Genomic DNA, 16,928 nt, shown 5'->3' on the forward strand with positions numbered 1-16,928 from the left:
CGTCGATACCAAGGTCACAACCCCTACTGGCGACATGAGAGCTGTGAAATTTGAAGTTCCCAGACCCAGTCTGGGATTATTGTACAGAGGAGGAATTTGCAGGTAGAAGCATTCATCAGAAAGTCGATAGTTAAATGCAAGATACTCAAGGCTGTGAAAAAAAAAAAAGCAATTTACGGATAAGTTCAAAACAACTTAAATAACAAAAAAGGTCTGGAATCTTACTTGTCGATTGGGACACAATGACCTAGTATCAAATTGCTCTGAGAAACGCAGTTTAAGGAAGATATGAACATCAGGTAGACCCCTAGGATAAGCTTAATTTGTAAACGAAACACAGCTGGTTCCCATAGCTCTGCTCCTGTGGTACTTCACTACATCACAATGCAGTCCCTTTATCTCACTCTTGCTGCTCCCTGCTATCTCCCTTTGTGCCTGTTCGTCTATCTTCCTCCTCCTTTCCCATTTGCATTTTTCTTCCTTTTGCTCACAATCAATATCTGATGAAGAAAAATAAGTGCTGGTCCCCAATCTTCGTATCTTATTGATACTCACCATCTAGGAAGAGCTTGGATTCTGTTTTGTGTTTCAGTATTTTGATATTAGGAGAGGTTGCTACATTGTGATTTACATTTCTATCAGAAATATTCAAATTAATTTTTAGCTGCTTACCTTTGTTGCTAGCTCAAAGCACAGTGCATTAAATAGACAATACATATGTGTACCTTCAAGAGAATCAAGGCATCCCTTCATGTTATTTCGGAAAATTTGCAGTGACGTTATTTGTGAACTAATGTGCTGGAAAACTGATCAACTGATAGCAGGTTGCTTACAGTCCACTGGCGGGAAGATCAGCCATGTCAGTAAAAAATATCTTTATTGCAGGAAAATCCCTGGAGTCTTGTGCACTAAAACAAACTACACATTACAAACACTTATAATGTGACATCTTGGGTCAAGATTGCTCAATACCTGTGTACTGGTCAGACTGAAAAAGAAGCACGCCTCATCAATTTCAAATTGGTAAATGAAACAGAACAGTATTAATAAGGAAACAAAGATGATCCGAAAACAACACAGCAAATAAATGTGTTTCATAAAATGTCTGGCACTGTTCTACTTTAAGACGTTAGGTAAGAAACCAAAAGAAAGCACACGCAAGTCTCTTACCACTAGTAACCGCTGCAGTTGCTTTGGGGGCTGGTATTGCAGGCTTGCCTATTTTCGAAGGAGCCTTAATTCCACTTTGTTTTACCGTACTCATCTTTTTATAGATGTTTGCTTATTTCGACAGCGGTAACTATGTTTTTCAAACCATTGATGGTACAGTTTGTCTTGCTATTCGAAGCCAAAGTGGAACCTACAAAATAAACATAGACAAAGAACACAAGTTACTTAAAAATAACCATCCATTTTCTAAAACTAGTTTTTATGACAGAAATAGAAGCGGCACATCAAAATTAACAGAGGGCAAAACTACAAGGGCAGACTCTCAAAAGGCATACAACAGTTTATCTCGTTTCTGAACAATGCTAAAAAGTTGAAAAATATGAGGCAAGCCACTCACTTACAAGACTCTTATTACAAATGTTATCCTAGTGTTTTGTGACGGGCTCATGTCAGTGCATGGGGGTTCAGCGCATGTATAATGATTGAGAGCAATATTTGAGAAAACGGAGGAGGGACCAAAGTAGGGAGACGTTTGCAGTTCAATTAAAACCAGCGAAAGCGGGGGGGATTAGGGGAAGGGGACCATATTCATACATGTCACAGAATATTAGCATGGACTGGCTCTCGGTCCCAGGAGATGCCAGGGTCCAGAAATACTTCCTAGAGCTTGAAGGGTACCTAGGACTACGGGCTGGATCGTGGACATGTTACGTCATTTAGATTTACTGTATAAACAGCAAACAATACCTAAAGTGGTCTTTAAAGGTCTAAAATGAGCAAATCCGCCTCTATGTATAAGCAGGGACACGGTCAAACTTCCAGACACAAACACGGACTAAGGAGGTACCAGAGCAAGCCCCTAATTGTACATGCAGGTTACTTCCTGGATTCTAATGAAGTAATCTACCCAGGAGTTGGAGGGCAGCTGGATGTCCCTTTTCAAGAGCAGTGACTTTTTTTTGTAAAGATCCATCATTCACTTTGAATGGTGAACCTATTATACTTTTTAATGAATATGCTTAAAACTGTAGAACTCTCCTCTAAGAGTTGTGCTGCTGTACTCTGCTTGATATGACTGCTCTCAGTAGGTCACGGTCACTGTGGCCAGCACAGGTCATGGTTGCTTCTGCAGGCTTGGTTCCCATTTCCAAGTGGTAGACCCAAGATGGCCGTTTCACGTTGATCAGGTACTGGCCACTTTTCAACTCGTCTTTACTTCACAATGAAAAACTAGACAAAAGAAAGACATCTGCAAGGCTCACATCAGTATGGGCCAATCAGCATGAGCTCTTCCGTATGCTGTAGCGGTTGGAAGAAGGGTGCCCAACATTGTCTCATGAGAAACAGATCCATGGCACATTTTCAGGATAGCCACGAGATACATTTACCTACGAGAAATCGCAGTAGTTATCCTCTATACAGTTGGTGGTTACTGTGAAAATCTGCAGTGGATCACAGGCCTGGTTACCAATCGTTGGAAGCCCAAATGCTCAGGGATCCAGAACCAGATTCCACAGCACTGAATGGAAACTCTAATGGTAAGGCACCGATTTGTTATTACCAAGCCACTATGATACAGAGCCAAACTTATAACTGAGTTTAAAATGCATTCCAGCCCGCTGACACCTTAAGTAAAAACAACGAACAAGTAATTACAATAGCTACTGTACTGCAATGCTCATCAATACCGTATTAAAGCAATGCTAAACAAAATGAATGTTTCTTTTCTCTGGCATTTTAACTGGAAGTGTGACAGTGTGCAAGACGAAGGCATTCTATTTACAAATGTAATTGAATTCTTCATGCATTATTAATGCACTGCCAGGCAGAATCCATGTATCTCAATGCGCTTGGAAACAGAAGAGGTAGTATCGAGTAGTATGCCTTGTGGCCAAGTCTGAAAGCCGCAGTGTTAATGTGCGAGCTGAAGGTCACAGATGTCACATTCAAGCAATGGTCTTAAAACCAAGCCAACAACTTCTCCACAACGTGCCTCGAGCAACTAAAAGTGTATGGGGCGAGAGAAAGCTAAGGAAGCGGTTTATGTACAAGAATAACAGGAAAAGTAGACCAGTGTTACGAAGGTCTTGTAAATAAAAGGCACTAACACCAATAACTAAAAGGGAACTTTAGGCACATCTTTCACATTTCAACCGATTTCCATTGCAAAAACATGGCAATCCATTCAATATACGTCTTCAAATTGCATGCCTTCACTCTAGAACTATTTAAGCCCCCTGAATGGTTCATAAAGTACTTTCTCTGATTTGGTTTTATTGAGAGAGAAGGTGTCAGCAGAAGTATGGTACCAATACTTTAACATACATATGGCATGAGTGGCTTTTAGCTTTGCCCCAGAAATGATTATACTCTCACTCACCACATGCCATCCTACGATTGCAATGTATGAAGGACTAGTTTACATCTAAAAAGTATGATCAGTAAATCCATTTTCCTCCACCAAATAAGCTTTTTTAATTTTTAATAAACACACAATATCCCACGATGTATGAAGGTTCTCTCACCCTTAGACATTTTCACATAGAAAAAAAACAGGACTAAAAAATAAGACAAGGGGACCTTCAATATAACTCTGCTTTTGTTTTTCTGTAAAATTAAGATCCACGGAGCACTTCAAATGTCTGGCCAAATAGGCTAGTGCATACAAAAACAGGAATTCACAAATGTGCACTTGTGCTTACTTCTGTTTGTAGGCACTTCAACATTAAAGCCACACTGTTTGTCGTTATCAGTGCTTGATGTTTATTTGTGGCATACAAATATAGGAAAATATATTTTATAACTCATTAATGATACATTGACTATTGTAATCGTGGAGAATGTGCAATCAAAAGAACTTTGATGACATCCCTTAGGCACTCAAAACAGGTGAAATCCTCCAACAAATTCAATGGGAAATAAGTTCTTTCAACTGAGTTTAATTTTCATTTTTCATTTTTCAGTTTTTCATTATTTTCATTTCAAAAGAAAATATCCACTGCCAAATGCATATTAATATTCAAAATCCATATTAATGTTGCTGCTCCAATGCATTTCGGGCAAACAGCCCTTCATCGGGGAGCCTATACAAACAAAAGACGAACATATCTGTCATATGGTGGTAATTGATTGTCAATTGAGATTAAAAAACGGTGATTGTAAAATGATAGTGATAGTGAAGATAAAACCTTATTTCCAGGTGTTCACCAGGTAACGTGAAAGAAATGGTGTCAGCTACGCGATGCTAGATCTGAGGGTAACTAATGGGTGAGTTCGGCAGAGCGTTAAAATAACGTGGTTCACCGGTGGCTTGTAATGGAACTAACTTGAAATACTACTCAATACGGAGAAAGTGAAACCCCAAAGGTAAAGGCGTGCTATACTAGCAATGCAGAAATTCTAAAGTGGCGTGCAAAACTTACTTTTCTAGCAGGGTTCACAGCGTTTCTGGAAACGCTGACCGCAGATCGGCGTGTTAGTCCGGAAATGCGGTGAAAGTAAATAAATGGCCGTGAGTGGTTAGTGCTAGGGCACGTGATCGCGACTAATGAAAACAGAAAGTGGACTAATGGTAAACATGTCGAACAATAAAGAACACAGTGAGATGCGCCTAAACAATGTATAAAATAAAATAAAATAAAATAAAAAACTGGCTAAACTGAATTAGTAAAATAGTAAATTAGTAAAATGGTAAATTGACAAACGTCTGTGATGAAACCACACTGTGGATTTGGGATCAGAACAGATGCACCCACATGGTGCATTATATACAGTAAACATTGTTACAAATAACACGAAAATTCGATCCGTTCATTTAAACCGAAGGGCTTGATCGAATTTAATTTGTAAATCCAAAAGTTTTCTCTTTGTAGCAATGCCCTGTTGTTGTCTCTTCCTTCCGATTTAGGGACAATTTCCAGTGCCATGAATTTCAGTTGGGCTATGGTATGGTTAGAGTCCAAAAAGTGTGATGCTATGGACGATTTAAGATTTTTAGTTCGAATGTTCGATTTGTGTTCGTTGACACGGGTTTTTAACTTGCGCTCCGTCTAATATGGATTTTGAATATTAATATGCATTTGGCAGTGGATATTTTCTTTTGAAATGAAAATAATGAAAAACTGAAAAATGAAAAATGAAAATTAAACTCAGTTGAAAGAACTTATTTCCCATTGAATTTGTTGGAGGATTTCACCTGTTTTGAGTGCCTAAGGGATGTCATCAAAGTTCTTTTGATTGCACATTCTCCACGATTGTTTTCATATCGCCCAGGGTGTTGGGCGACACCTTAGAGCACCTAATACCTTGGAAAAACTACTGTAGAATCTATTAACAGCAGTGCACGGGTTTCTTATAAAAAAACTCATTTTACATTGACTATTGTAGACATATATGTTAGATTTCCCTTAAATATATGTATATTTTATTAATAATGTTATAAATTTAAAAAAACATAAGACTGCAACATATTAAAAATACAAAGGTATACTGTTCTAATGGGTCATATTAATTTTCTTTTAACAAAAAACATGCAAAACACTTGTAAAATGCATAACATTTTTGGCCAAAGCAACTGGGGACACCTACTACTCCAATCACCACAATAAAAAACCTGGGAGTGTTGTTCCACCATCTACTATAATGTGTTCATCAAATACAGAAGGCCTGGTCAACATCTTCTCCTGCCTCTGGAGATGTTTGGCCAAGTGACTGGGGCATGTGGCTTCTCTAATCTGGCCTACTGCAATCAACGTGGGCATACCTAACTACTCTATTGCAAAGTTACACCGTCTGCAAAACATAGCAGTGAGAATAATGATGGGACTAAGAAAAGTAGATCACGTCTCACATGCCAGACACCATCTAACCTGGCTGACCATAGGCAAAAAGGTGATGTTTAAGGCAGCTGGCCAAGTTCACAGAACTTATTATAAAACTGGCCTCATTTTCTCATGGAGATGGTTATCCTCCACCATCCGGTTAGGCCCTTGCACTCAAATGCTGCTCTCTTGATTAAAATGCCTGTGAGGGAAAAGGCAAATGCAAGAGGAGAGAGCTTCCAGTGACTAGGCCCTAGCTTCGAGAATGGACTTCCTCTGTATATTTATACAATTCAGAGCTTTGCTACGTTTAGAAAGGCACTACATTCATTTCTGGACTCAAATTAGACGAACAAATGCCCATTGGAATTGTTACAGGTTTGTGATGTGTTAAATTCTTTCTTTTTTTACTGTTCCTAGCGCTAAGATGCTTAGGTGGGTGTTTAATAAATATAATAACAACAATAATAAACAATAATAATAATAATTTCACGCTGTCTAGATAAATAAAACATTAACCTTGCCATTGCCCCAGTTGTTTACTACAAATAAAACAATAAAGATACAGCAATAAATTCAATATAGCCACTGCAATAAATGAAACAAGGCAAAATAGGTGCAAGCAGACACGAATCAATTAATATTAACCTGCAGCAAGACAGATGCACTGTCTATGACTAGTCTAGGGTCCTTCTCCCTGAAGAAACCAAGTGATCCTATTCTCCAAAATGACGGACAAGAAAGATGCTAAAGGCATATTAAACAAAGACTGGGCTTAAGAAAACCAAGCAAAATCCTCCCAATCCTACGTCACCATTCACGACTCAGCAATAAAAGAAAAAGCATATCACAACCCACGTTTAGACATTATTCTAAAAAAGTTAAATGCTGTTCACCGAATAGCACAAAATACTAAAACAAACAATGATCAACTGTAAAGAGTAATAGCTGACATGAGAAAAGATTTCAAGAAGTTGACACTGGACCACTGAATATAAAACTAGAATCCTCAAACTAAAGGATAACAACAATCATCTGCATCCATCTGACCCATCACTACCTGAACTCTGGACACTTTCCACAGTTGCACACAAGTGCATAGTTTGGATGGGGGAGAGAACCTCGCTTGTACTGGGAAGTTTTTTTTTTCAAAGTTATAAGTTGGGGACACTGCAGGCCATCAGAAATAAAGATAGGGACAGCTAGTAATGATTATACCCGCCAAAGCTATCTGCTAGGGGATTCCGGAATGGGGGTCGAGGGGGGGGGAGGGGGTCGGGGGGGGGGCAAGGAAAATGAACAAAGATGAAGGATAGAATAACGTACAACCTTAATAGATGCGGGGTGCATATCACCATACTACAGGATACACATACTCTGGCTTCAGAAGGGGCTGCACTACACCGGAGATGGAGGGGTCAGTCCTATTACACCTCTTTCTCAGCATTCGCGCGGGGGGTGTTAGTCTGGATAAGGGCGGGGGCCCCTTTCCAACAGATAGGACACAACGACAAGACGTTCTTCCTGGAGAAAGATGACTGGGATCTTGGCACCTAATATGACCAGCTCAGTTATTGTGGGGGGAGACTTTAACTGTGTGGCGGACCCGGACCTTGACTGATCTCACCCTCCGCTCCGTGATTCCCCCGTGTATAGGGTAGCCAGGGGCTTTCGGGACTGGCAGACCTGGTGGGAACTAGTGGACACCTGGAGATGCACACACCCACTAGATAGAGAATCCTCTCACCTCTCACATGAGCACAAACTCCATGTACGACTGGATACATTCCTTTGTTCTTCAGACATGCATGCAATGATGCGAGGAGCAGAGTATCTGACACACACGATATCAGACCATAATCCCGTCCTCATAAGGATGCAGTGGGGAGCACAACTCCAGCCCATCCCTACATGGTGCCTCAAGCCAGAGGCGCTTCAGGACCAAGTATTCCACCACTAGCTCAGGAAACACATTATCTCCTACTTTGATGACAACGCCCACTCCACGGACTCTAGACTGACGGAACGGGAGGCCTTCAAGGCTGCCATAAGGGGAAGGTGTTTGGCAACATCAATTGGGGTATGGTGGACATTAACTACGGACATAGAAAAAGCAGATTGCACATCGAGGATGCTGGAGATGAGACGCCCGAGCATCCGCGCTCCGACAGGAGCTCCTGGAGGCAAAGGAGGAAGTAGCAGCTCAGGAGGAGCGCCTTAGATGATTTGATTATAAAAACTACATGGATCCGACCCATGAGGAGGGGGACACGGCGGGCAGACTGCTGGCCTACCCTTCCTACAAAGGGAATAACATCATAGAGTTATCTGACACAGACGGCCGCCCATGTTACAAACAGATGGAAATAAATACTAGGTTCCTAGGCTACTATAAACAGCTGTATAAGAGCTCTGGGCCCGAGGGGATGAGGTGATACAAGATTACCTTGAGGGGATTCCCCTTCACATGATAACTGAGGAAGACTCCGAAAAACTGGTAGCTGACATTACAGAGCACGAGATTAGGGTAGCTATTAAGGGCCTGGCGAAAGGTAAAACCACAGGCACAGATGGCCTACCCACAGAATTCTACGCCACCTATGTAGAGGAGCTTGCTCCCAAATTAGTGGAATTATATGCAGCGGCTGAGGAATAGGGTACCCTGCCGCAGACTACCTGAGAAGCAGTGGTGATCCCGCTGCTTAAACCAGACAAGTCCCGCCTTGACTGCACAGCATACAGGCCCTTGTCAATGCTCAATCTCGATTTCAAAATCCTAAGTAAACTTCTGGCATTCAGGCTGCTCCCATATATGACCTCTCTTGTCCACCCGGACCAGGAGGCCTTCATTCCAGGCAGAAACACGATTCTGAACATAAGGAGACTCCTCTCTATCCTGGAATCGGGCAGCAGCGCAAGACGGGAGGGTGTGATATTCACCATAGACATAGAGAAGGCCTTTGACAACCTGGAGCGGGGATTTCTCTAAGCTGTGTTAACAAAGATGGGACAGGGTCAGGGATTCATACGCTGGGTGAAATTACTGTACACTGACCCAACGGCTAGGGTGCGCACGGGCCGCACGATCTCGAAGCAGTACCGGGTGGAGAGGGGCACTCGTCAGGGGTGCCCCCTCTACCCCCTGCTGTTTGCTCTGGCAGTAGAACCGCTGGCCTGTGTGGCATGGATAGGCACCAGATACAGGGGACTACGACTGGGGGGACAATTACTCGGGGAGGACTTGCAGGGGGCCAGGAATATGATGGAAGAGTTTGGGGTTCTCTCTGGCCTAAGAGTAAACTGGCAAAAATCCCGGCTGTTCCCCATGATAACGGACTGACAGCCGCCCGAGGGGTTGGGGGACCGGAGATGGGAGCCACGATGTTTCAGATACTTGGGAGTAAAGATTTTTCACTCGCTCCAGGATGTGCAGGAAGGAAATCTGGGAGGAGCTTTGAGGGCCCTAAAAGACAGATGGGTTTCCATTTCCATTTCCTTTTCATTTCATTTGTATCGCGCATAAATCACCCGAAGGTCTCAGAGCGCTAGTAGGCAAAAAGGATCCTCATAACCAACTGATCCAGGGAGTAGGAGTGCTCAACTGGCTAGTTTCTGGGGGGAAACTTCCCATCTCGGTAGCTGGAAGGATTGACTTATTAAAAATGGTGGCCCCTCCCAAACTGCTGTACTATTTTGCCACGCTCCCCGTGTGGATCCCCAGGGTGTGGTTCCAAGAGGTAGATGCATGCCTCTCGGCCTTCATATGAGGGCCTGGGTAACAACGAGTGGCCCTAGCCATATTAAAACGTCAATCGACAGACGGAGGGCGAACAACCCCGGATTTCAAAGTGTACTATTTACCAGGACAGCTGCAGAGACTCAATAGATAGCGGGGAGGAACGACCCAGATGGGGGGTGCCCCCCTTTGCTCCGGGGAGGGATGAACTACTCCGAACCCTAGTGAGGGCTGCAAAGCCACAACACATGCATACAAACGAGCATAGAGTAATACAGAAATGTTGGAGCAGATGCCTCCACAAGACCCAGTCAAAACATACATACTCACCGCAGCTGCCATTAGTGATAGTCAGGACACTGCCACACGGAGACAATGGGGAGGCCTAGATGATTGGGCCCATGTGGGGGCGACAAAGATAGGAGATCTGAACAGAAATGGGGAACTGCTCCCATTCGACGAATTCACTAAGGACTAAGAAATCCCGCAGGGCCATTTCTTGCTGTGCGGAGCGGTCAAGGGGGCGATGCGATGGCACTGGCAGATGGGCACTACAGAACCACTGCAACACGCTATATGTGAATACATTGGAATAGCCGGGGGGGGTTATAAAGGCAGTTTCATGCTTCTACAGGACGATAGGGAGAGATTCTGCTAAGCCGCTAGAGGAGATACGGAACCGCTGTGAGGAGGATCTAGGACACCCCCTTGAGGATAAGGATTTGGAAAACATATTGCTAAGGGCACCGAAGATGTCCAGAAACACACGGTTTAGACGAATAAGCTTTTACACGTTACACTGAGCATATCTTAACCCAGAACAAATAAATAGATACTTCCACAGGAAAGACACAGTGTCCTAGATGCAGGGCAGTAGGAGCAAATTTTATCCATATGATGTGCAGCTGCCGCAATATTGGCAGGAGGTGACTACCGAAGCGGCCTGAATCACTGATGGGGTGGTGCTGTGTATGCCGGCACACTGCTTGCTCAATCTGTTTCCCCATACGGTCAAGACCAAAGTCACTGCTCAGTTCCAGGACCTGGCCTTCATTCTAGCCAAGACGGAAATTACCAGTAGGTGGAAAGCACCGAATGGCCCTAGCATCACTAGGTGGAAATGAGAACTAGAGAATTGAGCAAGCTGCGAGAGTAGAGTTCGGATGAGGAACGCAAGATGAAATTTAGGCAGAATTGAGAGGGCCCAGGCATGGGATGCACTAGTGGAAGAGATGAAACGCGATGGCCAGGGATCCAGCAATACTACCCCAACAGTGGCTTCTAGACAGGGGAGCCCCCAGAGACCGGACCCAGAAGCTGCCCCAGAGCCGGAACCCAGGGAGAGTAATTTATAAGATTAGCAAGGCGACCTGAGCAAGATAAAATAAGGATATGTGAAAATTAAGACTACAGTGTAATCCCGTGAATAGCGAGGGAAAGTGACATGCAACAGAGAAAAAACTTCTAATTTGATGGTCTGCAGTGTGGGAGGGGGCAACGGAGGAGGAAGTGGGGGGAGTTGGGGAGCAGGTTTGAATTTGTGTACCCTGATATGAGGACGCCAGCAATAGGGAAGGGGGGCGGGGGGCTTAGGAACAACTATGTATCAGACAAGATAGCAAAGCAAAGGAAAGCCCTGTACTTTACTGAAATGTAAGTATAAGGACGGGTTTGAGCCTCCCACGAGGCGACTACTTATTGCATGCGGCAGTAGTGCGAGCCATACAGGGGCACTGGGGTATGGGGCTTGAGGAGCCGCCGACGGCCCAGACCTGCCAGTACACTATGATGTCGGCAGGCACCTATAAGGCGGTCACGTGCCTATACTCGAGAATGCTGAGGGAAACACTGCAACCGCTGACTACTCTGAAGGCCAAATGGGAATTGGACCTACAGATGGAGATCCCTGACACCACGTCGATGCAACTGGTGGGACGGGCTAGGAAGAGCACGAGGAACGCACGTTTCCAGCTAATCCACTTTTATATTCTCCACAGGGCCTATCTTACTCCGAGTAAAATACAGAAATACTTTGGGGCGGAGGAGGCCGCTTGCCCACGCTGTAATACATTGGGAGCGGATTTGACGCACATGCTCAGAGAGTGCCAGGAATACTGGAGGGATATTGGCGACACCTTGAACGAAGCTGCAGACAGGGACCTTCAATATACTACGGCCGTCAGCATTTTACACTGGTTTCCGCACACACCCAAAAATAAGATGTCGAGTAGATTCATCGATATGGGCCTCCTCTTGGCCAAACGGGAATTGACAAAGGGGTGGAAATCGAAAACAGGCCCGACACATCGGAGATGGCTCGCTGAGTTCTTGAAATGGGCGGCGGGCGAGAGCACGATTAGGTACCAGTTAGCACGTAGAAGAGCAGACGAGCGGGCCTTGGAGGCGGCTATGGAATGGGAACTCTTAGTGCAAGCATTGCGAGATAGCACATTAGATGACGAGGAGGATGAAAGAGACACGACAATTGAAGCCACCAACGATCAAGTGATGACAACACCAGCACCAGTCACACTCACACAGTAGACAATTAAGACCTCCTGCTAGCAGTCACACAGACCCATATTCCGGACCGGGAGCGATTGGTGACACTTGGGGGGAGAGGGGAAGATCTGAAGGGCGCGGGGGGAATCTTTTACCAGTAGTGAAGCTGAAATATTCATTTATAGACACTACAGGGAGGGGGGGGGGGTAGGGTCAAAAATTAAAAGCAGACTGTGGATCTCCCCACATGCACCGTACAATGACTGCCGACTGTGAGGACTGCACCAATTTGTGATTTTTGCCGCCCGACCTCCGGGTTGTGGGCTGAAAGGCTGTGTACAATGGATGGGGACATAATAACGGGAGGGGGGATCCCACACTAATGTTACTTCTCCTGATTGACATATTATGTGATTGGTTCTGCAATAAAAATGGTTTGATAAAAAAAATAAGGACGGGTTTGAGGCAAAAGGAAATAAAATATGTTTTTTTTTTAAATCAACAATCACCTGCATCTTCAACTGAAAAGTCTTCAAATAACATCACCCAACTGCAGCGTGATTTTACTGAATAAGGACATCTTAACAGACGAGGCTGCTCTGCATCTTTAGGCTTCTAGAGGGCGCAGAAAGCAGGAACTCTGCTTGCAACGCTTTCCTTGAAAATTGTATCCCCAATACTCTGGGGCTGTCATTCACCAGAGACTTTGAAACTGAGAAAGCCCATCATGTCCCATCAAAAAGAAGCAACAACCTGGACTCACCAAGACTGCTAATCTTCAAACTATTGAACAAATCCTCATCCATATGAGTAGGATAAAATTGCTGAACTGGGATGGGGACAAAATGAATACTTCACAGGACATTACCAGAGAGACTGTTAAGAATGAAAGGCTTCATGGTTTTAAGTAAAAATCTGGCAGCATTCAACACTCCTTTATAGCACGGGACTACTGTAGAGTCACTCACAAAGGGAAGTGCTACGTGTTTACTAAGCCAGCTGATCTGGGAACATGCATAGCTAACAAATCTAAGATGCACACATAATTTTTGAATATAGCCTGCTCTTCTCTGCATGACTTAGGTTGCTGTCCGAAAACCTACTTGCCACTGTATGTCATACATCATAGTTATAAGTCTCAAATTCACCATGGTTTACGCATGTTATAATTTCACCTTTATCATTGTAAGCAACATTATCACCTACTAACATACTGATTTCTTCCAATCACAACTTCTGGTTAGATACTTAGCCCACCATACCCCATTTACCATGAGTTTGTATCAGAGATTACAACTCAACTATTGAAAGTGATGCATATCCAATCCCAGAACAATGGCCCCTCTGCTGTCTGTCACTTCTAAGAGCGTTTTTGGATAGAATAACCTGCTTAAACTTTAATAGTAGGCAAAGATCACTGTTGATGGGCTGCCACCTCTACTGCTGGTTAATGGATATATTTTCAAGGATGCCGAGTTGAGAGCCACCTTTTGTATGATCTCTCCTAACTGACATTTCTCCATAGGATGTAAAGGGAAGATTGTAGTGTGGGTGTCTTTTTATTTTTTGATCATCTCGAAAATGAAAATATAGTGTTATATTCCCAAGTTAGGCCCATGTAGCGCTGCAGCTTATTTCTTACATTGTCCATGCAAATACATTTTTAGCTTTGACCTTTTGCAAATATTTGCGTGCACAACTATGTTGGATTAGTTTCCCAGAAACTAAACTTGTTTATACATCTAGCTTCACACATTATCACAACGCCCTGAACATCAAGTGCAAGTTCTCGTTTCACACTATGTACAAATGTCATCACTATTTTCATCCATGGGGCGATAGGACTATCTACATATCCATAACATCACTAACCTATATGCACATCGCTAGGCTGCTTTCTATTATAAAAGATAGGCATCCCGATAGATTAGGCGAGAAGGCCCTTCCGTTGACACCAAGGTCCTTGAATGCTGAGAAATCACCACACAGCAGTCTGACATCTTGTGAGGGGTGTCCTGTTCATGACCAAGATAGGGTCCTTCACTCTATCCCATCAGGTATTGGGGTTGGATCGTCCCTTGGGGAGATTCTTGGCTTTACATCTACACACACTCTAGGTACACTCTAGGTACACTTAGAGTCCGGTCCGCATCGTAGGAGTATGCCCGATTACTGCCTTGTTTTATATGCCTTCATATATACATTGTTTTAGTACCATGGTAGAACTCTACCTACTAGTTCTGCTTTTGATGCTTGTAATTACGTTTTTCTGCTTCTATTTACTAATTATTGCAGCACACGTATTTCATGCAAGAATAACATTGGTTCAATAAATATTATTGAAAACGTCCCACTGTGTATTCTCTCTATATATCTTTGAGAACAAGTGAGCACGAGTGACTTAGCGAAAGGTTCTGTACTGTTTCCACAATCCCTGAGGGATCAGGGTTGTCATGTTCAGTGGTTGCCAAAAGCTATTCGCTCCCTCGTAGGTTGGGGGGGGTGTTTACGGTGGCACTGTGTGCTAGCTGGTCTATAGGCCAACATATTCTGTGGGGTGTCCAGAAACAATCTAGACAAGCGGTCATGTTATGTTATGTTATGTTACACACATTTGTATTGCGCACAGCTGCCCCAGCTAAGGGGCGTCCTGGCGCATGGCAGGAGATGTGCAACAACTACCAAGAACACAACAAATAAAAACAAGGAGGACATTTAAAAGAGAAAGGTTTTCAAAGCTTTGCGAAACGCTAACAGATCGTCTAATAGCCGCAGTTCAACTGGGAGGGAATTCCAAAGCTCGGCTGCCCTGACCCGGAAGGATCGGTCATCAACCTTTCCACTAATAAGAGCTACTTTTGTTCTACCAAAATCATCCTGCGCTACAAAAATGATTCGCGAGGTACACTTAGGACAAGAGTACATTAATGGCCCCTATGCAAGGTTATCAGCCGTGATCTCCTCAGTACAGGATTGCCAGCAGTAATGGAAAAAAAGGCTTCGTCGGTTTGGATTACCTCTACAAGGGTAATACATAACAGCCACAGCTGCAATGGCCCCGAGCACAAAGCGAATTATGTTAGTAATAAGTCTTTCAATGCTGTATGATTTATCATTCAAATGTCCGCTTTAAATTGGTTTTTGAAATTATGGGTACAGAAAATGCATACATTTTCGTCTCAAATACACACTTTTCAATTATGGCATACAAATATACGAACAAGCAAATGTTTTTAATTTTCTATGCTGGGCTGCACACAGGAAAGCTACTTACAGGTTGTTGGAGAGCTACCAGTAGCTCATGAGCTACTGGTTGGAGAAGCCTCTAGACACCAAGCCCTTGGTTTATGCTGTCCAAACAATGCGCAGATCCTACAGATTGGTAGGAACTACACGACAATAGTATTTCACTTTAGTTAGATTGCTTTACTGCTGGCTTGCTTCCCTTTTCTCTTTGACAAAGCTAACATTACTTAGGATAATTCTTTGGCCCCCCTCCCTAAGTGTTCTATTACCTACAGCGATCATATGTACACCCCCAAGGGTTTACTTTCCGACAGTACAGTGTTTGCAACTTGCAACAACACAGTGGAATATCCCTGAATCACTGGATGAGAGTACGCTAATATTTCAGTCTCCCAAAAGCTCGTCCTCATACCAGATACCTCAAACAAGACAGGCACACCTCAGTTCTGCTGTTACATGTACAGCATATCTCTGATCGAACATTTGAAAGGATTATCATACGTGTTTCTATGAATTTGACAGTCAGTCCACCACTGGTCAAAAATCACATCTGCCATCTGAACCTGGATCCCACAGAGTTAAATATCTTAAAGGAGGCAATTCAACTATTTCTCAAGGAGAACTTGCATCATTGTAACTTAATAGGTAATCCTGAGGGTTGTCATAAAAGTCACATTATGTGAAATTATTATAAACTCAATAGCCTCTAAAAATAATGTAATAATGGAAAACTTGAAAACCTTGAGAAATAAAAATATACAATTTTAAAGCTTAACAATGGCACACCAAAAAGGTATCCCACATTCACACACTGAGAAATCTAAACTACAAAAAAAGATTATAAACAAAAGTGCCCAGGGTGAGTGCAAGAGCAAATAGCGAAAAGGTTGCATCAAATAAAGCATGAAAAAGCTACAGACATTTTGAAAAGAAGAATTAATTTCCATCTGCAGTCAAAGTTACATTAGGCACCCTCCACTCAAAACAGAAAATGAATGCAATCATTTCCAGATCATATCATGCAAGCCTCTATGCTACAAACTCTCAAATCAACGTAGAGAAGGTGTATCTGCATTCCTAAAGAAAATCAAAGTCAATAAACTTACGGAGGGGACAGAGAATATCTTAATTAACTAATTGAATGTTGCCAAGAGATTGACATGTTTGTTGTATATATATATATATATATATATATATATATATATATATATATATATATATATATATATATATATATATATATATATATATATATATATATATATATATATATATATATATATATATATTTTTTTTTTTTCATCCAAATTGCTCTCAGCAGCGGGAGGTCACGCGACAGTGCTCGGCCATCCGGCTTCAAAATGCAGCCCGCTTTCATGCTTCCATATTTTCATTATTATCGCCAACGCGTTTCGGGGTGCTTGACCCCTTCTTCCTGGGCAGCTGCAAACATT

At 42.9% G+C, this 16,928-nt stretch overlaps 1 protein-coding gene across 10 annotated transcripts in view; it reads right to left on the reverse strand.

The window, feature by feature from the left end:
* Positions 1 to 16,928, reverse strand: part of CLIP1 (CAP-Gly domain containing linker protein 1) — a 771,076-nt gene that overhangs the window by 639,014 nt on the left and 115,134 nt on the right. For all 10 annotated transcript variants that reach the window (XM_078667570.1, XM_078667568.1, XM_078667562.1 and 7 more), the window contains one exon: positions 1,171 to 1,360. In XM_078667570.1, coding sequence (XP_078523696.1) covers positions 1,171 to 1,264 — 94 coding nt within the window. In that variant the 5' untranslated portion in view covers positions 1,265 to 1,360. The remainder of the gene's footprint in view (positions 1 to 1,170; positions 1,361 to 16,928) is intronic.

The sequence above is a fragment of the Lissotriton helveticus genome, chromosome 11, assembly GCF_964261635.1.
Source record: "Lissotriton helveticus chromosome 11, aLisHel1.1, whole genome shotgun sequence".
Classification (NCBI taxonomy): Eukaryota; Metazoa; Chordata; class Amphibia; order Caudata; family Salamandridae; genus Lissotriton; species Lissotriton helveticus.